Source organism: Crocuta crocuta, unplaced genomic scaffold (assembly GCF_008692635.1).
Source record: "Crocuta crocuta isolate KB4526 unplaced genomic scaffold, BGI_CrCroc_1.0 scaffold619, whole genome shotgun sequence".
Lineage (NCBI taxonomy): Eukaryota > Metazoa > Chordata > Mammalia > Carnivora > Hyaenidae > Crocuta > Crocuta crocuta.
The window spans coordinates 3176140-3202047 of NW_027533395.1; the positions used below are offsets into that span (position 1 = coordinate 3176140).

Genomic DNA, 25908 nt, shown 5'->3' on the forward strand with positions numbered 1-25908 from the left:
TCAGGCCATGATCCAGTCTTTTCAGTTGTCCTCTTGCGCAGTCTCCAGCGCCCAGCTGCAGGACGTAAGTCCCACGCATCTGTGGGAGGATGCCTCCTTCCGTTTTATCTGCTTTTTCTTCAGCTCACATGTGCTTTTTCATTGTTTGCTTCACTTGTTAAAGCTTAGAAGATTTATAGATGATAATGTCAGTAATGACAGTAATAGTAATAACCTGAAATGAACTTTATAGTGTAGTATTCTTCAAAGCTTTTTCACATTTGATTCTTACTGCCTCCACCCTCATATAGGCATGGAGTGTATCCATTTTACAGATAAGGAAATCACACCACAGAAGACTAAGCCGTCTGCTTGAAGTCACAAGTGATATTAATGGTAGAGCTGGAATTAGAACACTTAAAACACAGTGTTCTTTTTTCTGTCCACCTCACCACAAATTTTGAGATTTTCATTTCCAAGAAGTATCTGTCCAGGAGTATAAGCTTTGCACATGTGAGAAACTGAATGCTGTGATTAAGTTTTTATCTTTGTGTGAAGTGACATTTTGATTTTATATATGTTTATATATATGTTTTAATTATGGATATGGTCAGAAAAGGCACATTAAAAGTGGTGATTGTAGTTCCATTTAACTTTAGTTTTCACTTTTCAAATTGTCCATAATGAATAGTGAGTTGCTGTTCTCCTTGCTGTAATTTTAAATTGAGTCTGGAATTCCAGGCTGTATTCTTTCTCACAGTTTCTATAGGGAAGTGACTTGCTTATTTAGCACTATAATTTTTGTTTTTGGTGTTTGATATACACAACTGGAGTAGATAGAATACAGCTTGATTTCACCCCCTCCTTTCCCCTCTCCTGTAATTAGACTTATTTTTTATTATTATTATTGGCAGCTGTTGGTCTCTATAGTTTTCTAAAGAATAAGAAAAACATTAATTTTTTAATGAGAGGGAGGAATTATGAATTACGATCACTTTTCTGATCATTACCATTTTTAGCTTTTGAGTTAGAATGAAATTTTGTGCAAATAGCCCATATAATATAACCCTTTCTTACAGTTTTCTGGAACCCAGAGTTGTATTTTTAATGTTTATAGTTGTCTGATTAATATGACAAAATTCCTTATTAGTATTTAAACTTATATTTTTAGGGGGTGCATTTTACAGTTTTATGTGTTCATTTAAATTATTTGTTACTTTTATTGACCAAACCCATCTTTTTTTTTTTTTTTTAGGGTAAATTTGTTCAGTCTTTTTGGAATGTAAGATCACTTTTCTTTTAGATCTTAAGAGTAATTTCTAATTACAAATTCCAATGTGAATGTGTTATACTTGGCTTTTGTAGTTAGGAAATTTAAAGAAAGCTCAATAATATTAAAATTTCATTTCTTGTGAAGTAAAAAATAATAGGAATTAGTATGTGAAGGATCTGCACCTTTCAGGTAATTTTTACCTTTAATATAGAAAATTATTTCGGTGGATCAAGAAGATGTGGTTTATCTATACCATGGAATACTATATGGCAATGAGAAACAATGAAATCTGGCCATGTGTAGCAACATGGATGGACCTTGAGGGTGTTATGCTGAGCGAAATAAGTCAGGCAGAGAAGGACAAATATCATATGTTTGCATGTATAGGAGGATTAGGAGGAACTTGACAGAGGACCAAGGGGGAGAAGAAGGGGGGAAATGATGGGGGAAAGGGAGAGAGGCAAACCATGAGAGACTCTTGAATGCTGACAAAAACTGAGGACTGATGGATGTGGGGGGGAGGGGGGATGGGCATGGAGGAGGACACTTGTGGGGATGAGCACTGAGTGTTATGTGGAAACTAATTTGACAATAAACTAATTGAAAAAAAAAAAAATTATTTCGGTTGACTGGCTGGCTCAGTTGGGAGAGCATGTGACTCTTTTGGGGTTGTGAGTTCCAGCCCCAGTTTGAGGTGGAGATTTATTAAAATAAATAAATAAATGAAAGAAGAAAGGAAGAAAAGAAACAAAGAAAGTTATTTGCACAGTATTCTTGACTATGTAATTATCCAGACTTTGCTTAATTATTTAAGTCTGTGGCTCTCTAAGACAACCGGTGTCTTTGCTAATTCTCGTTGTTGGAGGCACTTGCATACATAGCTTAACTTGACTCTTACCTGTCAACTCTTATTTTACTTTCAGGAGCAGCACAATGGTAGTTTTGCCTACTCCTATACAACAGTCTTAGCTCTTATTTTACCCTTATGTATTAGCTGCTTTAGGGCAGGCTTCTGTAGTTCTTTCCATTATGTAGTTATTATCCATTGTGTGGCATGGTTTCTAGACCCTGTATTCACTGCTTTCAGTTTTCTGTGGTTTACTTTAAACTTGTGAAAATGTGATACTAAGGAAAGAGACCCACTATTCTTTATGTGGACATATAGAACCAATTGGGGATCACTAGAATAGAAGCTGTTTAAAGGCAGTACTGTCTTTTCTTAATTTTAGTAACCCCATTACGGGTACAGTGCCTAGCATTTACCAGGTACTTAATAAAGGTTTTCTTTGAACTTAACTCTTATCTTGCTTTATCTAGACAAATAGAGTAATATGACCAAAAATTGAATTGACAAGAAATTCCATTTACTTTTTTGTGGCACTGGCATGTATTTATTAATTACTCTTTTTAACTTTCACAAATATTTATTCACCCCCCCATCTTGTACTTTTGCATTTGATTTATTTGAGTCTAAATGTAATATTTATATTTACAGTAGTTAATTCGGGCCCATTGTTTCTGTCTACACAGATATGTTTTAAAAGTCCTTTATACAAATTAATGGTACAAATGTGAAAACCTTTTGATATACCTGCAGGTTATATAATAAGTTGATTATACAAGTTTGTACATAGAAATTTTACAATGAAATTAGAGAAACAATTTTTATTATAAGTGATATTTACTGTAGGAAAATGACAAGCTTGAACAACTTTCTTTGTTATAATTGACTAAAAAATAGGCATGGAGATTTTGTATCTCTTTAAATAAAACTCAAAAAGGGGCGCCTGGGTGGCTTAGTCGGTTGAGCGTCCGACTTTCGCTTAGGTCATGATCTCGCGGTTCGTGGGTTCGAGCCCCGCGTCGGGCTCTGTGCTGACTGCCAGCTCAGAGCCTGGAGCCTGTTTCAGTCTGTGACTCCCTCTCTCTCTGACCCTCCCCTGCTCACACTGTCTCTCTCTCTCTCTCCTGGAAGGAAAACATTAAAAAAAAAAAATTTTAAAACTCAAATGGCCTTATTCTAGATAGTTGAAATTAAATATTGTAGGTTTTTTCTGTGATAAAAACTTGCCTATAGTCAAGTTCATAATTGTATTTTACAGAGGCAGTTTATTAGTCTTTCTGCTAGTGTGTATTTGTATTTATGCTGAAGTACTAATTATGACACAGATGAGGCAGTAGTATTTATAACTTCAGATTCACAGGACGTCATGAATGGGAATAGCCCTGATTCTTACCTCCAGACACATAGTAAGGCATGCACCTTGAGGAACACTGCTAGACCCACTCTCTGTGCGTTGAAGAGAGGCTGGTAGTGATCCAGGTCCTGTCAGATTCTGTCCAAGGCACAAAGAATAGATCCAAAATAGATCTTGAGGTTTTATCTTCTCTTGGATGTGCAACAGGAGGGATTATGGGTAGAGTGCCACTTAAAATCCTAAATTTCTACATCCACACTCAAATTGATCAAAATACCCCTTAATCTAATCATATATAGACTGGTGTAACTGCCAAGAGAGGGATGGAGAGCCAAACATTACTGGCAAAATTTACATTTCTTCAATTTAGATATTGTTCCTTTTCTTCTGTGAATGTGTGATCTAGCATAAAAACCATAAGTCACTTTAACATTTCCGTTTTTATATAGTTATCAAAGGATTTTTTTTAAAGCATAAATTTGGCATTTAGGCAAATAGTGTGTACTCAGTAAATAGTTGTTGAATGAATGAGTGAATCACAAACATGTTGGTAGAATTCTCTGATTATTAGGAATTTTGTGTATGTTTATAAAATGTAACTCACTTTATGAGTCCTAGTTCACATTTCTCTAGCAATGCACTATTTCTCATTAAGTCCACAAACTGTGGTTCTTTTTAGGCACATGCTATAGATACAGAAACTATCTTTCTCTGTTAGTGTTGCCATGGTATTTCTTCCTAAGTCTTTATTAGAGATATTAAATATTCTGATATGTGTCTTACTTATTTGCTCTTTATTCTTTTTCTCATAAAAGGCATTTCTTATTGTATCGACACGATAGTGTAACAAATGGTCAGTTTTAGAATCTCTATTATTTTCCTAAAGACACTCATATCATAGGGCATTCTGATTATGAGTGGGTGACTTTTTCATGTGTATTATTTTTAATAGTGAGTTTAGAATATTATGTACCCTAGTATTTTTTTCTGGTCTTGTCTTGCGTGACTACTACATTTATATATTGCTATATAATTGGTGATTTTTAAATCTGGGTAACTTTAGAAACTTGGTTTTAAAATCTTGATAGATACTAATATATATAGTCATATAGATAAATGGATGTTTCACTCAGTAGATGCTTATTAACTGATGGTTAACTGTCTAATAGGAACAAGAATTTGTTCAGAAGCAACAACAAGAATTAGATGGTTCTCTGAAAAAGATCATCCAACAGCAAAAGGCAGAACTAGCCAATATTGAAAGAGAGTGCCTGAATAACAAACAGCAGCTCATGAGAGGTATATGAAATTATGATATATAAAATGGTATCTGAAGACCGTTGCTGAGATATATTTATGTATCTCATATCCATAATATCAAATAATTGGAAACTATTTGAATGCTTTCCTTTGCTAGAATGATAGAAAGATAAAGTTGAGGTTAATAAGAGGAAAAGCTCTATGTAAAATTTTAAGAATTTAAATTTTTAAATTTCTTTATAAAGTTAAGAAATTCTGTAAGACACAGAATCAATGCCTTTGTGACAGGAGAAGTGAACATAAACATATAATCCTTAAAACATCTTTTTGTGCAGATGATGCTAGAGCCTTACGTTATAGTTTGTATATTCATTATGCCTTATTAGTGTTGGTATACTTAATGGCATCATGATAGAGTGAGATTTCAAACACTTGAAAAAAAGCTTAGGTTTTTTTCTTTCTCACTAAGATGATTAAAAGGAATTTTGGTGTTGTGGGGTGGGGGGCATTCTCTGTTCATAGACCATTAGAACAGAATGGTAAATAGTGATAGATATTATCTGTCCATTGGTAATACTTCATTTATAGTTCAGAATGTCAGTGTGTATAAGTTAGTGTATATAGAATACGTTTATGTAAATATTAAAATAAAGACCAAAGTACATTAGTAAAAAGAACAAGGTAACATTTTGAAAATTGCCTTCTTCTAGCTCGGGAAGCTGCAATTTGGGAGCTTGAAGAACGACACTTACAAGAAAAACACCAGCTGCTAAAACAGCAACTTAAAGATCAGTATTTCATGCAAAGACATCAGCTACTTAAGCGCCATGAGAAGGTTAATGAAAGGAAAATTGGTTTGCTTTTTGTTCATTTGAAGTTTGCTGAGTTATTCATTTTTGAAACTTCTGTTTCGTAAAGAATAGATTTTAGATTTCCTTTCTATTTTTTTTAATCCTAACATTTCTTTGGTGAAGTTTGGAGTAATTAATTGTATCTTGATCATGATTGCAAACTTCTTTTCCAGGAGTTTCATGGAAGGTGACTGATTTCAATGCTTAAGTCCTCTTCTACAGTGTAATCATGCTGTCTCTCAAAGGCAGCTATAGTGGCTCCATTTATGGTTCAAATATCTTAAAAATGTGGACTTCCTTAGTAATAAGAATTTCAATAGAGGACTCTTATGTAAAGCTTACTAATAGCTTTATTATTTTTTTTAACGTTTATTTTCTTTTTTGAGAGACAGAGAGACAGAGCATGAGCAGGGGAGGGGCAGAGAGAGAGGGAGACACAGAATCCGAAGCAGCTCCAAGATGCAAGCTGTCAGCACAGAGCCCGACGAGGGGCTCAAACTCACAGACTGTGAGATCATGACCTGAGCCAAAGTCGTATGCTCAACTGACCGAGCCACCCAGGCTTCCCAACTAATAGCTTTATTTTTGTTATAAACTATATTTTGACTGAAAGGTTGCTGGTTGATAATGCAACAAAGGAGGGAATAATTTGGGGAAGCAACAAAAGGACACATTTGAGCATACGTGTGGGTACTGAGTATTAAATTATATCTGGGGCACCTGAATGGCTCAGTCAGCTGAGCGTCCAACTTTGGCTCAGGTCATGATCTCACAGTTTGGGACTTCAAGCTCTGCACTGGGTTCTGTGCTGGCAGCTCAGAATCTGGAGCCTAGAGCCTGCTTCAGATTCTGTCTCCCTTTCTCTCTGCCTCCCTCTTGCTTCCATTCTGTCTCTCTCTCTCTCAATACAAAATTATAATTTTAAATTATATCTACATCACTGGATTGTGTTTGATACTTTCTTAGGAAACAGAACAAATGCAGCGTTACAATCAGCGACTTATTGAGGAATTGAAAAACAGACAGACTCAAGAAAGAGCAAGACTCCCTAAGATTCAGCGCAGTGAAGCCAAGACTCGAATGGCCATGTTTAAGAAAAGCTTGAGAATTAACTCAACGGCCACACCAGATCAGGACCGTGACAAAATTAAGCAGGTAAATAAGCCAGTTATTCCCTTCTAAGTTTAAAAAATTGGAATGTTCTTTAGAAGTGTCACATAATTATGTCATAAACATTTCCAGCCCCTTGGGCTTTTTGATATTTTCTTTGGCTTTGTGGGCGGGGGCTGGTTACATGGCATATACCACCTTAGTATTCCTAGGGTGGTGGCCACAGAGGGCCCCATGCCCCACACCAGATCTTGGGCACTAAAACCAACCCTGGGAGTTAGGTGACTTGTACAGCTTTTGAAGTTAAAATGTTGAGGCCTCACTGTGCTTCTATGGTCTCAGGTACCACACGTAAATGAACTGTCGTCACTGAGCAGATAGTAGGAATGAGGTTTTAATCAGATGCCCCTGCCCTCCCCGCTCCGCCCAAAGCCGTAATGTAGACAGACTCCAGCGTGAATCACAGTACAATATTAGTACTTGCAGCTTTAGTTTTTTGTACTTTTAAGATTTGTTAAATTCCTCATTACTCCTTTGGAAGATGCAGGAATTATATTGCTTGTGAACAGTATTTTCTTTTTCTTATAGTTTGCTGCTCAAGAAGAAAAGAGGCAGAAAAATGAAAGAATGGCTCAGCATCAGAAACATGAAAATCAAATGCGGGACCTTCAGCTGCAGTGTGAAGCCAATGTCCGAGAGCTGCATCAGCTGCAGGTCAGCTAGAGAAGCATGAGAGCTGAGCTGGTGGGAGCAGGCCAGTATGAGCGGTGGTTTGAGAAATGGTAGCGAAGCAGGATAAACTGTACTATACTCATGGAAATGCTGGGATTGAGAGGTCTGTGTTCTGTATAGGCCCAAGTAAAGATCAGTTTAGCATCTTAGGCACTTGTTTAGATTTTATATAACCATGAGTAATATAAACATGAAACTAATTGTAACCCAAGAAGTTGAGTCTTTCAAAAGCAATGTTACTTTTAGTCTCTTTTGCAAAGAAGATGAACAGTTTTCAAAATGAGGTAGGTGGTTTTGTTAGCAGATTCTGCATTTAAAATTTCATTTAGGGAGAAATAGTTCATTTTCTTCTAGGTTTTTGAAAAAAGCGATAAACTAAATACATGAGAATTTTTCTCCTAAGAATTTTAAAGGTTACCCTAGAGGGACTGTTTTGGGACCTTATCTGGAGTGTGCAGCCCACCTAGCATATATTAGCCTAAAATGTTTAAGATTTCAGGATAATGTATACATTATTGATACTCTACATATTTTTTTAATTTATCCAAGTAGAGTAGTCCCAATCCCACATTCTGCTACCAGTGGGTAAAATGCATAGAAGATGCCCTTTGAAGTGTCAGTTTTATGAGCAGACCTCCTTAGAAAGGAAAAACAGGATCAAACTATATTTTAGTTCTTTTAATATGGTAAGTAACAGATATATCTTCTAAACTTGCAAAAATGAAGCTATAACTCATTTCATAGTTCTTAACCCTGGGTTTTTAGAGGAGAATCTGAACCTCAGTAATTGTTTGATAAGTTTGATGAGTATTATTTTGAAAGGTAATTATATTTGTGAAAATTTGCTTAGTTGATTGGAAATTTTTTAATCCATACTTTATTTTCAGAATGAAAAATGCCACCTGTTGGTTGAGCATGAAACTCAGAAACTCAAGGAATTAGATGAGGAACACAGCCAAGAATTAAAGGAATGGAGAGAGAAATTGAGACCTAGGAAAAAGGTAATTTTAAAAGCTTTAGTTAAAATGTTTCTGTTCATCCATTCATCCACCCAGTTATTGGCTGTTTACATAATAAGTATCAGGTACAGGAGATACAGAGATGAAGAGACAAAGCCTCTATCCCTCAAATGTTCAGAATGTACTGACAAGCAATTACAAATGAGTAGGATCATTGCTATGAAGGAGGTAAACATAGGAGACTGGAGACGGGAGCACAGTGTTCAGGCCAAGGGGAAAGAGTGCTTTAGTCTGACTGGGAAGGCAGGGAGCTTTACAGAGATGGATTGTAAGCCAAGTGAGACTTTAGGATGAGCAAGATCTTGATAGGCATACAAATATGTTGGGGTGTGATGGACAGTTTAAGTACAGAGAAGAGAATGGGTGAAAATGGTGTGTATGGGAATCATAAGTAGCTCCATGTCATTGTGGCATCGGGGGATTGTGCTTGTGTGTGGCATTAAGGAGGGAGAGAAAGAAGTGATGACGACTCAGTCTGGACAAGTTGACTGGAGCCAGATTACAAGGCCCTTGTATGATAATAAATTGATAATCCAGTAAAATAGGAAAGGCTTTCCTCCTCATCTAGCTCTCCGCCATCTTCCTTTTTTGTACTTCCTTTTTGATTCCCTGCTAGCCTGGTCCAGTTGGTCAACCATTTCAACTCTTTTTTTTTCTGTCACTATGTTTTTTATTTTCTCTTGGGCTTCCTGTCTACTATACCTTTTGACCATTCCTTTTTTCCATTTATTCATTTAGTCAATTAAAAAAATATGTATTTAGTACCTACTGTGTGTTAAATGTGTCTAGAAGAAGTGAAATGACCAAGTCAGTAAATAGTATGGCTTTTTTTCCTCAATTTTTAGATTGTCTTGGAGAGAGAGCACAAGTAGAGGAGAGGGGAAGAGAGAGAGAGAGAAAGAGAGAGAGTCTCAAGCAGGCTCCACACTGAGCTGACACGAGGCTCAATCCCAGGATCCTAGGATCATGACTTGAGCCAGAATCAACAGTTGGACATTCAGCCAGCTGAACCACCTAGGTGCCCCAGATAAGCAGTATGGCTTTTTAATTTAAATTTTATTTATTGTTAATTTTTGAATATATAATACATTCATATGGATTGAAATTCAAAAAGTAGGGAAGGGCCTTTCTCCAGTTTAATTCTTTGAAGTCTAGCTTTCATCTCAGACTCTGCAGATGAACTCGTTGACTATGGTCGTAAGTGAGTTGCTAACAGCCAGATCTTATGGTATTATCGAACTGTTGTTAAAAATTTTGTTTCTTAAAATTCTCTTGTCCAACTTTTGTGACTATCTTCTTTCTCTGTGCTCTTTATCATTTTTCTTTGTCTTCTAGTCATCTGAAACATAGACATCTCCCATTTTTACACCTTTGATGATTCTGTGCCTTCATCTGTTGCATAATTAAGGATGATTCCTGGGGTACCTGGGTGGCTTAGTCAGTTAAGTGTCCTACTTCAGCTTAGATCATGATCTCACTGGTCACGAATTCAAGCCCCACATTAGGCTCTGTGCTAACAGTTCAGAGTCTGGAGCCTGCTTTGGATTCTGTGTCTCCCTCTCTCTCTCTGCCTCTCCTCCCCCTCAAATAAAATAAATATTAAAAATTAAGGATGATTCCAGAACTTGTACAGGAAGGAATTCTAAAGTCCTATAGATCTGGGTTCAAATCTTCGTGCTGACGTGATTAATTTTGTCGTGATTAATTAACATTCCTAACCCTAGATTTACTCATTAGTAAAACAAAGATGACACTACATACCTAACTGGGGTTGTTCAGACAGTTAAAGAAGTGATGTGTGTACATCACCTCCTAGTACCTGAGCTGTACTTAAGGTTCAATGAATGGTTGCTATTGCTATTATTCAGTAGCTTATTTATTTTGAGAGAGTGTGCACATGTGTGGGTTAGGTTCAGAGAGAATCCCAAGCAGGCTCTGTGCTATCAGCTTGGAGCCCAGTGAGGGCTCGGTCTCATAAACTGTGAGGTCAAGACCTGAGGAAATCAAGAGTCGAACGCTTAACTGACTGAGCCATCTAGGCATCCCTGCTATTGCTGCTGTTTATTGTTTTATTATTATTGGTTCATGCTCTAAGCACCTATTTTCCACCTGAATGTTACATTCCTTCTTATTTCATTCAGGCCTCTGTTCCTATGTCATCTCATCGAAGGTTTCTTTTTCTGATGACTGTGTATAAAATAGCCGCCATGCCCACCTCAGACATTCCTTGTCTCCTCACCTTTGTTTTCCTTCATAACATTCTTTTAATGTTTTGTTTTGTTTTGTTTTTTAATTTATTTCTGAGAGAGACAGAGACAGCCTGAGCAGGGGAGGGTCAGAGAGAGAGGGAGACACAGAATCTGAAACAGGCTCCAGGCTCTGAGCTAGCTGTCAGCACAGAGCCCAGTGTGGGGCTCAAACCCACGAACCACGAGATCATGACCTGAGCCGAAGTCGGACTCTTAACCGACTGAGCCACCCAGGCGCCCCTCCTTCATAGCATCTTCACCAGGAGACAGACACATTTGTTTATTGTTTGTTTTCTCCCACTAGAATGCATGCTCCTTGAAAACAAAGACATTATCTCTTTATTCTTTGATACATATCTGCTTCTAGAATGGTTCCTGGCATATTATGATGATCAATACATACTTGTTGAATGTTTACTAAAGATTGTAAACTCAGTGAAGGTAAAACTGAACTCAGCAGCCTTTCTCCTTCATTTTCATCTCTTTTCCTCCTCTCAGTCCCACCTACCATCACTGTTCTTCCTGATACCCTGTCCTCTTAATTACATCTAGTCGAGCAACGTGAATTATCTTTCATTTCCATCACATCCCATTTCAGTGAGATGACAAATAACTTTGACTTTTCTTTTTAGAATATTTCTCATTCCCATTACTATCATTCTGCTTGCTTTAAATTGTTCAGTAATGTCGTAATGAGCCTTCTGATCTTGAGTTCCTTTTCGTTTCTTCCTACTTGCCTGCCATCACCAGAGTATATTCAAGAACATCTCTGATACTGGCATTGTGGTATTGATAAAGCTACAGTTCCATCAGAATTAAACACAAATTCTTCATTTTGACTTTGAAGCTGTCATAGTGCCATACCATTGGCCACAAACTTTTTTTTTTGTTTATTTTTGAGAGAGAGAGAGAGTGTGAGTGGGAGAGGGGCAGAGAGAGAAGGAGACACAGAATCCGAAGTAGGCTCCAGGCTCTGAGCTAGCTGTCAGCACAGAGTCTGATGCGGGGCTCGAATCTATGCACTGTGAGATCATGACCTTAGCCAGTCAGATGCTTAACCGACTGAGCCACCCAGACACCCTGGCCACAGTCAGACTTCCTAGCTGCATGTCCCACAGGCCACTTTGTACCTATTCATATTCTGGTATTGGGTATAATCACCATTACTCACACCAAGTCTGTGGTTTCCTGTCCATGTGCATTGTTTCAGCCCCCTCTGTCTGGCATACCTTCCACATCCTGTCTATCAAATTCTTATTTTTCCTTCAAGACTGAGCTCATGTTTCACTTCTAAGCGAACACTTCCTATTTCTTTCCATTTTCTCCTATACTTTGTGCCTCTACAGCAGCACTTATCCCGGAGTCACTTGTCTACAACGTCATCAATACCTAGAGTATTTATTAAGTACTTAACTATATTTGCTCTGTATTGTGGGGATATAAAGATGAATCTGCTTTAGGGCCTAGCTTCAAACAGCTTATTGTCCAGTGTGGAAGAAAAGACATGCACACTAAAAATCAAAATAAAAAACAGAAAATGGAAAGCACCATGTGGGAGAGACAGGTAATGGTTAATAATAGGTGCCATCTTTTGAGTGCCTAGTGTGTTTCACGTTTAATCCTCACATAGCAACCCATTGAGGTAGGTGATATTGTCCCAGTTTTACAACAGAGGAATAAAATGAATCTGTAATAGGGAGAAGGTGAGTAATTGACCCAAGTTATACATTCATATGGCTGAGCCAGTGAGTCTAGGGCTGTGCACAGCCTATTCTAAACATTGAGCACTCCGGTCCTCCTTAGGATGGCGTACAGAGAGAGTGTTTTGAGCAAATAGTTTTATTCTTGGCTGTCAGAGTAAATTCTGTTTATAATCCCAGCACATAATTTCTTTTTCCCTTCCTTTTTAAGACACTGGAAGAAGAGTTTGCCAGGAAACTGCAGGAACAGGAGGTGTTCTTTAAAATGACTGGAGAGTCTGAATGCCTTAACCCATCAACCCAGAGCCGGATTTCCAAGTTTTATCCTATTCCTAGCTTGCATTCCACAGGGTCATAACAATAGGAAGCAGTCTATGGTTGGGCTTGGCTTTTTAAATATGTCATTCTGTTCTCTTCATCTTCTGCCACAATCTTTATCAGAGAGCTTACGAAGACAATCACCTGCCTCACCTTCTAGGTGTTTTTTGTTTGTTTGTTTATTTAGCAAAGATGAAGGGAAAGGAACCGTGACAGATGCTAGGCCATGTTGGCGAAGTGGCATCTTGCAGTAATTCCCTAAGGTGATTTTGTATATTAATCTTAAAAATTGTGTTCTTTAGACACTGTTACATGAAAAACTTTAGAGATAAAATGTTTGAAGTTATTTTTTTAAAAAATGTGTTAGGTCACTGAGTATTAGTGAATATCTTTTTACCTGACCTAACTTCTCAGTGATGCCTAAATTCTGTAGTTGCAACTCTGCTGTCAAAAGAGTTGGAATAATTTTCTTTTGGTGAATCTGCTCTCATGAAAAAGCTATGAGTTGCTGAAAATACCATATTGGTTGAGTAAATAAATCTATTTTATCTTTAAATAGCAACAAACTCTTTTTAAAAAGAAACATTATTTCCATAATTTGTCTAAAATAATTACCTGTTCGGTCATGAGCTAATAATTAAGGGTGCTAGTTTTATTAAAATAGTGCCTAAAACACTAAATTTCAGTGCAGTCTAAAGTAGGCTTTTCTGTTTTGATTCAACAGGAACAAACCTCCTTAGCATTAAGCATTATTGTTTTTTAAAATCTTGCTCCTATTACCATTTGATGAAATTTCCATCCTAAAATCTATGTTGTGCACGGTTGGAAAGATGAAGAAAAAGGAGCTTTTAGATACTGAAATTCGGCATATAACACTCACCAAATTAAAAGTATAGCCTTAGCATTACAGCTCATTTCCTAAAATAGACTGTGAGCTGGGTCAGTGACCTCACCCATCCTAGCACACTTTGTCCATTGAAGACTCTGCCCAAGGCCTGCAGGCTCTGCGTTAAATGTGCTTTCTGAAATTAATCTTAAAAGAGGCATTTGTTCAGAATACTTTTTTAAAAAGCATTTAAATAAAATAGGCAACATCAGAAATGGCTGTGTTGTTGAGAGAAAGTCATTTGTATTTTGATTTTATTTAGTTCCATGTTTAAATTGGTTTGAGTGGGAAAAGCCTGAAACCTTTACCATATGGTTGCTGATCCGTGTAATTACTAATGAAATGTTCACTCTTGGTCCTTCTTGCGACTTAGAATTCCAAGGTCAAGGTCAGGTCAAGCAGTATTATGAAACATACTTTGGTCGGTGAGATGGCACATTTGTAAATCAGGCCTGCTGCTTGCCACTTCCAACCTGTTCTCTTCGAAGAGTACCAGGTACCAAATGTGGAAGTTTCATATTTTAGGTATATTACATTTGAGGCTGGTGAAACATTCAAGTGTAATTTGGTGGGAACACTGATTCATGTTAAGAAAATGTAAATATGTGTAGCACTTTCTTGCAGTTAATTTGAGAACTTTGAATGCTGAACCTTATTTTGTCAGTGGTTTAGATGATTTAAAAATGCATGTGTGATTTTAATTTTGTAATTGTTTTGACAAGCATAATTTCTTGGACAACTTTGTAGGTAGCCTTAACTTCTGGCCAAGTTTGTTTTTTATATAAGTATATATACATATATATGTATTATGTATGGTTGTAAATTCATACACTTATCACATTGAATGTGTTACTGTATACAAAACTCTTAATGCTTTATTCTCAAATGCTGGGTTGAAAAATGTTTTGAAAGCCTTTTAAAGTATATATCTTTATAAAGTAATATTCAGGATGATGATGGAAATTGTTTATATTATTATGATAAACGTGACAGTATAATGTTACCCAATGTATTTAATGATTTATTTGCAGAGGGAGAGAAGTGAAAGGTTCTTATACTACTCTCTCCTTTGAAATTTTCAGTTTATTGGCTTTATAAAAATAATCCAGGTAGTGGACATTTTTCCAGTATCTTTTAAAGGATATCCTGTGTGCTAAATAGCTTGTGGCACATAAATAATTTGGTCTGAATATTTGATTCTTTTTATTCTTTTCAACTTGACATGAGAGTATTAAATAAAAGAGGCTCAGAGTAGAATGGTTGACACTCTGGTAAGTTTATTAACAAATCTTGTAAAACCCTTAAAACTGCCCTTTGGATTCAGTGTCCTTGCTGGAGTTCTCTTTCATATATGACCGTATTCATGTGGGTGCAGGACTGCAAAATGATACATATATAGAGGTGAAAATTTCATTTTAATGCTTAAGTTACATGAATCTTTTCAGGAAGCGTTTTGTTACAGAAATGCTGTTTTTACCCATCCCTGCTCATTTCTTGTTAAGCCCTATGTTCAAATAGATAATAGTGGTCATTTGTTCCTGCATGTGAAGTGTAGGTGGGGAACTGGGGACAGGCACAGACTTCCTTGAAATCAAAGGGTACAGTCAGATCCATTCCTGATTTGGTGGTTTTGTTGCTGTGGCAGAATACATGATGAAACACATAAAAGAAAGTCTCTGTGTGTGCCCTAGCGCCAGCCTCCCTCTTCTCCATACGTGCTGTGAACACACCGCACACCACACTTCTGCAGGCCTGGCTCCAGAGCCCGCTGCACAAGGTTGCCTTTCCTCGTCCTGTCTGTCTGTAGTTGAGTGTGAACTGCTGAATTAGCTGCTATTCTTTATGGAGTCACAGTTAAGCTTTTTCTTACCCTTTCCAGTGGCANATTGAGAATGCTTATACTTTGTTGAAAATATTGGAACTTTCCTGTGACAGGATACGACAAATTGTAATTAAATATAAACCGAACCAGAGCTACCTCCAAGTAGTGTTTCCTCAAGCACAAAGCTCTCAGGCATACGAGACCCACTGTAACGGAGGGTCTCCGATTTCTTGAGCATCAGCGAGTTCAGAAGTAACTGTGTTTTGTACTCTGTTAGTTCCCTGGTGACTACACTTTCTCCCATTCCACACTGTGCTTAAATGACAAAGACTCTTCTGAGAAGCCAAATTCTGTCTGAGATTAGCTATAGATATTGATTACAGGAGGGCTTAGAACTGGGGTGGAAGAAGAGTTACTTTAGCTCCAGTTCTCAGGATCTTCTGATGAAACACATCACTTCTTTTCAAGGAGATGATCTTGTATAGGAAATGGGATATTTTAAATGCTTTTCTTGAAGGCTCAACAGTTAAATGTGTCTATTGTTGCTAGTCTGTGGCTGACATGGTTTTGATATGGCTTTAAAATTTCTGCTGAGCTTGAGTAGAATGTTACACCAGTTTTAAATGTTGGCTGCAGCTTTCGGTGATCCTTTGCTGATTTTTACAGTGTAATAACCTCATAAGCTAAGTTTTCAGAATGAATTTTGTTTCCAGTTATGCCTCTTGTCTATTTGGGAGCAACATGTCTTTTCAATCATGGGATTGACAAATGAAAAATAAAGTTATTTCTTAATCTACTCTGGTAAGTGGTCTTTTTTTTTTTTTTATAGTTTATTTTTGAGCCAGAGAGAGACAGAGCATGAGCTGGGGAGGGGCAGAGAGAGAGGGAGACAGAATCTGAAACAGGCTCCAGGTTCTGAGCTGCCAGCACAGAACCCGATGTGGGGCTCGAACCCACGAACCGCGAGATCATGACCTGAGCCGAAGTCAGATGCTTAACCCACTGAGCCACCCAGGTGCCCCTGGTAAGTGGTCTTTTATTAAGAATCTTTGATACTGGGTTGTCCTGCATGAGAACATCTTGCAGCATTTTTTGTCCTAGTTACATTTTTAACCCTCATAGTCCTCCAAGCCTCTGGACCCTTCCCGACTTGCTCGTGTTCCCACCTGACTCATCACCACACAGAATAATGTAGTTTTTACTACTAACTTGGAAAGGGGGTGTCTTTTAGCCTGTAAAGCCCTCCTTTGGGTGGTGCCCAAAACAGTTCCATCAACATATGTGTGTATATATACACACACACATATATATTTTTTTAACCCCTTGGGATGGATCCTTTTTCTCACCAAACATTTCACTAACCATATGACTTCACTTCTGCTAAAAGTAACCTCTTCCCATCACTGATACACTCATGCAAGAGGCAGGAGACACAAGGCGGCGTCAACTTGGCAGGTGCTCTGCTTGGCCAGAGGGAGGCCCAGTGGTCGTTTTCTAATCCAGGAGCATCACACACTAAGCTCATTCCTGATTTTTTTTTTTTTAAGTGAAACAAAAGAGGCTCAGATTCATTGCCATCCAGCTGAGGATTCATCTCCCATCTGTCCTTCCCCTTTCTGGTTCTGTCCAGGGAAGGTAGCAGGTTTGGACCTTTATCCTGTTTTGCTTAAGCATCGGACTCTGTGAAGATTCCAGATAGCTTGGAAAGGTAAATTGAGTAACTAAGGAAACACTCTAATTGATCAAATCTGATTAATAGAACCATCACAGGGGTTGTAATACTTGAGCCTGTAACTTGATTCAGTTTTTAGGTTAAACTTTAAAAGGTGTGATGCAGTCATTCATTATACAGTTGTCATTACATAGCAAAATGTTTGAAATTCTGGAGGCCTTAAGAACTCATTTTTTGGAATTCTATGAGGATTCGTAGCAGGTAGTTGTCAGGATGTGATAAAGGAGGCTGGCAGGCCACGTAGAATGTTGCCTCACTGTATTGCCGCTAATTGTTCAATACAGAACTAAAGGGTCCGTCTTTTCCCAGGACAGTATGTGAGGTACTCAGAAGAGACCACATAGAAAGTAACCTATCCAGACTTTTAGAAGGTAGAGGTAGAGAAGTAGATTTATTTTAATTGCTAGATAATTAAAAATGGGATTAAGAGTCACAGCTTATAACAAACATTTCACAAGTTGGCCAAGTGCAGCCTCTTCTGAACTTGAGTGATGTTACTGTGCATTTCTGTGGGGCATTTGATATTTAGGCAGTTTTCCTTTTAGTTTTGGTCTTCTGCATATTGTTACGTGTGCCCCACAATCAGTGCTTTGTGCTGGGATATGTCACTGCATTAATTGCTAATAGTCTTGTTGCTCATCTGTTGCCTCGGTGTTCATTTCAGATAATGTTCAGGGAAAGCCTTTAGATGCTTTGTAATCTGGTCAGGTTAATAGTTGCAGATCGAGGTCTGCCTATAAAAATCTCATTGATTAAACAAAATGCCAGAAGGTATGTTTCAAGTATACCTAGTTTTGTTTTCTCGGGTTTTACAGTAGTGTTATTAGCGTAGGGCTCACCCAGACCTTGTTTTTCCCCTTTCTCTCCCTTTTTCTCCTTTTATCTCTTTCCCACTTTTTTCATTCTCTTTCCTGGTCTCTCTCTACACCTCCCTTTGCCTCTTTTCCCATCTCTTTCTATGTATCTCTTCCCCTCTTTCTTGCTTTGTCTCTTTCTCTGCTCTTTCACTTTTTTCATTTTCTTTTTCATTCCCGTTCCTTTCCTGTCTCTATTTCCCTCTGTCTGCCTGCCTGACCCCTAGTTTTTCTCTCCCCTTCTCTTTCCTACTTTGTCTACTTTGTCTCCCTCTCCCCAACCCCAAATCACCACCTTCCCTCTCTCTTTTTCATTCTCTTTGATTAGAGGGATCACACTAAACGTAATATTTAAAAAAACTTTTTAATTGGAAATTTTGCATTTGAAATGACTTTCATCTAACAGACCACATACATATTTTAGGTACTGAAAAGTGCTTAAAAATCAACCATTCCCCCATGTCCTCCACAGCATTAAGTTACCTATTTTCCCTCCCTCCCCACCGTCTTTCTCCCTCGTTACCCGTTGTCAAACTCAGTGGAAACCACATCTACAATCAGACGACCTAAGCAAGTGGGAACAGGGTCTGTGGCCAGAAGGGACTATTTATTAGAAACCCTGTCACCATCTTCAGCGGAAGTGTTTCTTAATTTTTTCAGTTGCAAGAGTTGCTTCTTAGCCAAGTCCTTTCTATGACTAGAGAATGCAGAACAGGAAGGAAGGAGCAGACAGCACAGCCTTGCAGTGATACAACCAGAACCCACCCCATCCCCCTCTTCCCTTTTCTGGTCATTTCTTAGGCAAAGCTCAGGGACTCCTGAGCCGGCAAGTATGCATGCCCCCGGCCTTCCTGGGTTGCAGCTAGATCGAAGAGCTAAAGTTGCCAAGGAGCTCAGGTCGAGCCAGCAGAGTAGCCAGTCTCATTCCCCAACAGAGTGGGTTCGGGTTGTGGACCTTTAGATGCTACATCTATATAGAGAGATATAGATCTATATAGAGACTGTTCCAGACTAAAACAGGGGTTCTGTTTGGCTGTGCTGGCTCGATAGGGAGTGATCATCCGGCTTCTGCCCTCTGGAGAGAGTCTGACAGGAGCGTCATAAGCCACTGCACAAACTGGTGCCAGGGGCTCTTCCGCCAAAGGGCTCATGGCTTGATGGCGATGCTTCTCTTTCTCCGCCGGCCGTAGACTTGGTCTCCTGGAAGTTGGAGGAGGGAGTTAAATCCCCTGCGGCCTGCAGGCTGCAGTGACGGTTACAACTGCAGAACGGGCTTGCGAGATAAACTCGCTTTTAAGACTCTCAAGTTCTTCACATGGTTTACCCTATTTCATCACAGGGGGGTCGTCTTCTCCACACATAGGCAGTCTCTCACCCTAGCTGCTCATTTCACTGCCTCGCCAGCGGTGGTCTGGGCAGCATCTGCCTTCAGTAATTGGCATTTGCCTTAATTTTTCAGGCTTGCTCCAGAACCAGTCCCCTCGTCTCTGAGCATCAGCCTCCCAGCCCTGCAGGAAGTGGCAGCCACGGCTTACCTGCATCTCCTTTCTCTCCCTTATGTCCTTGAGGGCCGGGTGGCCCAGGCCGACCTGGTGGTCCCGCGGGGCCCCTCTCACCTGGGAGGACAGAATGGGTGTGCTCAGTCACGTGGGAGCGCAGGGCCTGCAGGAGCTATATGGGTTCCCGGACAGCCCTGGCAAGGGAGAGGCTTCCCAGCCAGAGGGAGTGGTCACACGGGATCCTGGTGGCTGTTTCCCTGTTGCCACTTACCTTTGGGTCCCGGGGTGCCCACCTCTCCTTTCTGCCCTGGGGGCCCTGGAATGGTTCCATAAGCTGCAGGGAGACAAGACTTGCCTCAGACAAGGGGTCCCCCTGGAGTTTGGGAGGTAAAGAGCTTTGTTCAGAGAAGCACAGGAAGGGAGAGGTGCAGTTGGGATCCACAAGAAGAAAACAGTTCAGAATTTATCATATTTTCAGCCTTTCAAGTGTGAATAACTGGAAGTTTTTCAGGAAGCACTTGACACCATGCCACAAGGTAAGTGTTGCGAAAGCCATCACAGGCTGCCCTTACTTCGGAAAAAGTCCATGAGGTCCTCAGTCACGTTGCTGTAGGCAGAGAAGACCTTGCTGATGCCGGGGGGACCCTGGGGCCCTGGCCGGCCTGGTGGGCCCTGGATGGTGTAGGCCATTCCCTGCAGCAGGCCCTGACCTGTGAAGCACCAGAATGTGGGCACAGGAAGCAAGGTCACTCAGCTCCTCTTTGCAGGACAGCAGAGTCCTAGGGGTGCTGAACGCCCATGCCATTAACCTATAGATGAGGCAGCAGCAAGGGAGAAAGCCTGCTGGCTTCCCGTGTCCCTCCCTGCGGACTGGCTTAGGCCTCTGCTGCTGTGGCCTCGCAGCAGAGGCTTTCTGACGGCAATGCTGTGCTGGTAGCTACCGGGAGAAAGGACTTCCTAACCGACAACCTCCCCTCCACCCCCCCCAGAAACCAACGTCATCGAGACTTCTGACAAGACACGCTAGCGGGAGTAGCAAAGTCCAAAGACCAACACGCCTTGTTCCCGGCCGCACTGGTCCCGTCTTGAATGGGGCTCCTGAACTAAGCTGGCTGAGAGAACTCGGCCTGAACCTCCGCCTTGAGTCCCTACCCCCCCACCCCTCCATCTGCCAGAAGTGCCGTCCCTGTAGTCTGGGCACTCCGAAAATGAGAGGGTGAGTTTCTGGAGCTTGAAATTCTAGCTGCACAAGGGCTCCCACCCGACCTCCCCACCGCACGAAAGGTCATGACTTACGCTGCAAGCTCTCAGACACGCGAACAGCCAGCTCGTTGTAGTCCAGACCTCCGGCGAAGCCAGCCCCGAACAGTCCTCCTTCACCACCGTACATGCCACCTTCTGCCCCATAGCCTCGGCCCAGGCCCATGTCCATGCCAAACGTCCCCCCTTCGCCCAGGGAGCCTCCGCTGGCCCCTCCTACGCCCATGGAAGAGCTGTAGGAGGTGCCCCGACTGATCGACGCGCTGTGAGAGGAGCTGCTGCCCCGGCTGTAGGAGCCATCCATGGACACCAGGCGGCTGTCCCCAGGTGGCCCCTGTGGCCCCGGAGGGCCTGGAGGGCCCACAATGAAGCTGCGCACATCCGGGCCTGTGGAGGGGGAGGCCACGTCAGGTGCGGCTCAGGTTTCGGGGTGGAGAGGAAGGGAGTTTTGAGGCCTCTCCCAGGTCTCACGACCCCGGAAGCAGGAGCAAATGTCAAGGCACTTGCACGGGGAGCAGGGAAGCCGGGAAGAAGCTGCTCTCCTGCTCACTGGGGCTCACGCACTTGGCCCCCCCCAGTGCCAGCAAGCTACAGGGAGGAGCAAGGTCTGGGAAAGGGGCACCTACTGGTAAGGTAGCTGATCAATTCGCTCCGGAAGCTGTCACTGTTTTCGGTGGCATAGGTTGCCAGGGCTCCAGAGACACCTGGGGGCCCTCGAGGGCCTGGGGGACCAGGGGGGCCTGGAGGGCCAGGGATGGACGACAGGCCAGCAGCTGGAGGGGAAGCCAGAGAAAGGTGAGGGAGGGCCCCGCTGGCACACTGAATTCCCCGCCTGCCCCCGGGGGTGCAGCTCTGGGGAAGGAGGAGATCCTGGGAGCCCAGCCCCTGCCACCACTCCAGAGCCACTGCTCCCACTGCCTTCCTGCTCCTCGTCCCAGAGCTTCACTTGGTCCAAATCCCGTCCCTTCCCCTGTGCCCTCCTGCCATGCGATCACACGCTGCCTCTGAACTGCTCTAAGAGCTGCACTTGGGATCACAGTCTCTCCCACCGGTCCCCGTCACGGCTGAAAGCACCTCAAAAGCAAGTGTGTGCCTCTCCAGGCCCAGCCCTGTGTGTGCGACAGGACGACTGGGTGTAACTCTCCGTGGCTGCCCTCGCTAAACCGTGGGGGCCCCTGCTCTCCTCCCTGTGCCTTACTGTGCAGGTAAGAGGAGAGGTCCTCCATGCTGATGCTGGACCACGCATTGCCTGGGATCCCTGGGGGCCCAGGAGGACCTGGGGGCCCAACGATGCCTCTGTATTCAGACCCTGGGACACCAAAGAAGAGCACAGAGTCAGTGGGGGGCCTGGGCCAAGGCCTCTGCCTTCCACCCTCAGCCACGTGGACAGGTGGCTCTCTGCCTAGCCTCACCTTGGAGCAAGGAGACAAGCTCCTCGTAGGATGTTCCTGGCAAGCCGGGGGGTCCCGGGGGACCAGGAAGCCCAATACTGATTCCAGAACCTGAGGAACAAAACCCCAAGTTGTGATGGATTCCGATCAGACAGGGCAAAGGAGGGGGAAACACCTTGTCAGGAAGCCAGACACAGGAGTGATTTGGACAAAGTGGGGTCCCAGGAGGGGAACAGGGGCGGCAGGAAGAAACAGGCCACAAGAGGAACTCAGACTACAGTTGCGGACGACACTGAAGAGCTGGGGCTGCGGGTCCCGGGAAGTGTGCAGGTCAGCGTGCAGCCATGTGTCAGGGTTTGCCCGGGCACGTGCAGCACGTGTGTGAACTACCTAGGGGATGGCGCCCCAGACACATCTGGCTTTCGAGGCCAGGCTTGGGCGCTGCTCTGGCACCATAGGTGGGAAAGGCTCTGAACACAGCTCATCCCTCTGGACTGGGCGCCCCCTCCCTTGGGGCCCCGCCAACCACCTGCCACAGTGGACAGGCCAGAAGGGCGGGCACTCACTGGACATGTAGCTGAGGATCCGAGTGCTCAGCTCAGCGTAGTCCAGAGACTGCAGGGACCAATCCGCCGTCAGGTACTGCCGCAGGTACTGCCTCACATCCTCCCCTGCAAGGACAAGCGGAGCTGGCGTGGCGCCCCCGCACCTCCACAGGCTGGCCCTGAGCTGTGGCTTCTCAGGCCCCGCGGGAAGCGGCAAGCTCGCACCTGCCCGGTTACTCGGCACTGGGGACGGTTACCCGGCCCCGGGGACCAGGAGGTTTGCCGCCCCCTCCCCAGTCAGTGCCAACTCACTGAGACTGGGAACGAGGAGGAGCGGCTCCCCAGCACAGGGCTCAGATGGGGATGAGCTGTGCCCCACAGAGTTCCCACCCTCCAGCCCGGGGCGGGCGCTCACGCTGCAGGGCCGCCAGGATGTCCGCAGAGGAGACGGAGGCGCTGAAGCTGGACCCCGAGGCTGTCAGGAAGGAAAGTGGAGTTACTTGCTTACTAGCAAAACTGAAGCAGCGCCCTCACTGCTCCAGCAGCACGAAGGCCTGGCCTTCGTTCCAGGTGGGAAAATGAACGAATGGGGGCACTGGGAGGCTGCTGTGAATGCAAACGTCAAGGGCAGTTCTGTTTTTGTGTTTGTTTTTGTTCGGTAAGAAATGCGGTTTGTTTTCCAGAGTATGCCCTAGCCTCACTTCTCCCAGATCCTGCCAGTCTCGATCCCTCTTCACATACTCGGGACACCTCTGTCAACCCCAAGAAGGCTTGCTAAACATGGCTCCTCAGGGTGGCCTCTGTTCTTGAAGCCACATCCCAGTGGCCGAGAGCCATGAGTTCAGAGCTGACCTTCACATCCAGAAGGGCAAAGCAAACAGCAAAGCAAGCGAGGAGGCTCTGGAGCAAAGTGCCCATGGGAGGAAGGGGTCTTTACGGGGGTGGGGAGAGGCTTACTCTGTAAGTAGCTCCCGACACGGCTCGCCAGCTCCGAGTAGTCAAAAGTCTCCCCAGCAATGGTGGTGACAGGCCCTGGGGGACCAGGCGGGCCTGGGGGACCCTGAACTCCAGACAGATAAGACCTAATGCTGTCGCCTGCCAACAAAAAGAGCAACGTCATGCCTGTCCCCAAGAGGGCATGACCTCCCCCCAGAGATGACCTGAAGCATGTGATGAGAGCCTTCCTCACCACCTCCGTGGCCCAAGGCAGGGCCAGCAGGGAGCCTAGACTCTTGGTTACAGACAGAGAAGCTGAGGCCAAGGCCTGTGCTGAGTCAGATGCTACTTCAAGACTGAGGACCAACGAGGCTCCAGTCAGCCACCATTTGGCAAAGCCTACGTGTGCATTCTTGGAAATCACACCCGCACACTTGTGTGAAAGTGTGTGTGTGGCTGTGTTCCTGTGGAGGAGTGTGGGGTGAGGACGCACCCGTGGGGGCTGCCATGAGAAGGTGAGTGTTGAGGGAGTACGTGGGCACGCGGTCCTGGCTCCAGGACCGGGTTTCTGACCCAGGCCTGGCCTACAGACCGCTGTCCCCTGCTGGGCGTGCACATGCGCAAGCACATGTACGTGTACACACACACACACACACACCTCCCCCCCCATGGTAGCCTCCTGACTCTCACCCACTCCCGGAGCCTCCCTGACCTCCCTGCACTGCTGCAGGCAATGGGATCTGTCCTGTTTATTCACCCGGGGAGGGGACTGGAAGCCAGCTGCGATAGCACTGGAGATGCCCAAGTGAGCAGGCGCACACGCACGCACATGCACATGCGCGCACGCGCGCGCACACACACACACACACACACACACACACGAACTCAGCCCCTGGGACTCACTCTGCATGTACTCAGCGATGTACTGCTGGATCTCGCGGCCTGAGCTGCTGATGGAGCCTGGAGGCCCAGGGGGGCCCGGCGGGCCCGGCGGACCCGGCATGAACACGGTGCCGGACGACGATCCCCCTGCCGGAGGGAAAGCTGCCTGAGTCTACCAGGGAAGCCTACCTTCGGGGCAAAGACACAGCTTCCACAGCCCAGGGAGGGAGGGTGTTTCTTAGTGAGACAAACAGGTGGTGGCAAAGAGAAGGAAAGACAGGAAGGGAGTGCCCGGAGCAGCCACTGTCTGAAAGGGCACAGACTTGAAGAGCTTGCCGGACCCTCCCCCCTCAGCAACCCGCTCACCACCCCAGAGGCTCCCTCATCTCCCGACACCCCTCGCTCGCAGGTCTGTCCTGTCCATCATTCAGCATCGTCAGCCACCTTCACCATGCAGGGTCCTTCCCTCTACCTCCACCAACTTGTCACCTCCTTAAGGGCAGTGCAGAGGCCCTAGCACATGGAGACGCTACCCGATCAACAGTGAATCATGGGTGTGCGGGGTGGAAGGATGAATGAATCAGTGTCCTTGCTTGAGGAAGGGGAGAGGGTCTTTGGTCACCTTTGGTTCTTACCTTGAGAGAGACTACCAGGAATGCCAGGAGCCCCTGGGATACCAGGATCACCTGGAATCCAAAACAAGAAGCCCTGTTTGTATCACCTCCTCCAGGAAGCCTTCCCTGGTTAAGCCCAACCATGTGTATCAGCATGTGATGCAACTGTTGTCCCAGATATCTCAGTCTTGTGTCTGCAATGCTACCACAAACCCCCTTGAGGCAGAGACTGGACAAACGTCCTCATCCCTCTCTCCCTCCAGCCTCTCCTTCCTCCCAAGCCTTTAACACCAGGGAGTACTCGCCGCCTTCTATTCAGACTCTGGGAGCCATTCTTGCTCTCACGTGTCCCTGCCTTCTTGGCTGCTCCCCTCACTGACCTTTGTCACCCTTGGGTCCTCGAGGGCCAGGCGGTCCCTGCAGGTTGAGTCCAAGAGAGCTGGAACCTGGGAGCCGACAACACAGCGTGGTCAGCCAGGGCGGAGGGGCTCTGGTCAGAGCCAGCAGCGGGGATGGGGACTCAGCACTTACCTGAGGCTGAGAACCCTGGGATGCCTTGCTCGCCTGAGGGACACACCCGAGAGGGAGGGGACAGTCAGTGGCACACTCCTCCCGAGGCCCCAGCCCGACCCTTCCCTCCCCTCCCTCCTGAGCCTACCCCCCTCCCCCCACAGCCCTTTGGGCAGTACCTAGAGGCACCACAAGTGCCATTCTGACCATTCACAGAGACACCCACGTGACACAATCTACCCTCATTTACAGGAAGTTCAAGGCTTGGAAGGTCAGCCTTTGCCGCCT

At 43.9% G+C, this 25908-nt stretch overlaps 2 protein-coding genes across 3 annotated transcripts in view; one reads left to right on the forward strand and one right to left on the reverse strand.

The window, feature by feature from the left end:
• SLK (STE20 like kinase) overlaps positions 1 to 14832 on the forward strand; it is a 55791-nt gene extending 40959 nt beyond the window's left edge. For both annotated transcript variants that reach the window (XM_077748312.1, XM_077748314.1), the window contains 6 exons: positions 4620 to 4749; positions 5421 to 5545; positions 6528 to 6716; positions 7260 to 7385; positions 8291 to 8404; positions 12583 to 14832. In XM_077748312.1, the coding sequence (XP_077604438.1) occupies positions 4620 to 4749; positions 5421 to 5545; positions 6528 to 6716; positions 7260 to 7385; positions 8291 to 8404; positions 12583 to 12729 (831 nt within the window). In that variant the 3' untranslated portion in view covers positions 12730 to 14832. The remainder of the gene's footprint in view (positions 1 to 4619; positions 4750 to 5420; positions 5546 to 6527; positions 6717 to 7259; positions 7386 to 8290; positions 8405 to 12582) is intronic.
• A 3499-nt stretch (positions 14833 to 18331) lies between these two features.
• COL17A1 (collagen type XVII alpha 1 chain) overlaps positions 18332 to 25908 on the reverse strand; it is a 49549-nt gene continuing 41972 nt past the window's right edge. The window contains exons 43-57 of the mRNA XM_077748454.1: positions 25642 to 25674; positions 25491 to 25556; positions 25132 to 25182; positions 24518 to 24643; positions 23636 to 23773; positions 23094 to 23153; positions 22700 to 22804; positions 22155 to 22244; positions 21941 to 22051; positions 21369 to 21515; positions 20779 to 21129; positions 20055 to 20192; positions 19754 to 19816; positions 19519 to 19599; positions 18332 to 19183 (exon numbers count right to left, since the gene is read on the reverse strand). Coding sequence (XP_077604580.1) covers positions 19131 to 19183; positions 19519 to 19599; positions 19754 to 19816; positions 20055 to 20192; positions 20779 to 21129; positions 21369 to 21515; positions 21941 to 22051; positions 22155 to 22244; positions 22700 to 22804; positions 23094 to 23153; positions 23636 to 23773; positions 24518 to 24643; positions 25132 to 25182; positions 25491 to 25556; positions 25642 to 25674 — 1613 coding nt within the window. The 3' untranslated portion in view covers positions 18332 to 19130. The remainder of the gene's footprint in view (positions 19184 to 19518; positions 19600 to 19753; positions 19817 to 20054; positions 20193 to 20778; positions 21130 to 21368; positions 21516 to 21940; positions 22052 to 22154; positions 22245 to 22699; positions 22805 to 23093; positions 23154 to 23635; positions 23774 to 24517; positions 24644 to 25131; positions 25183 to 25490; positions 25557 to 25641; positions 25675 to 25908) is intronic.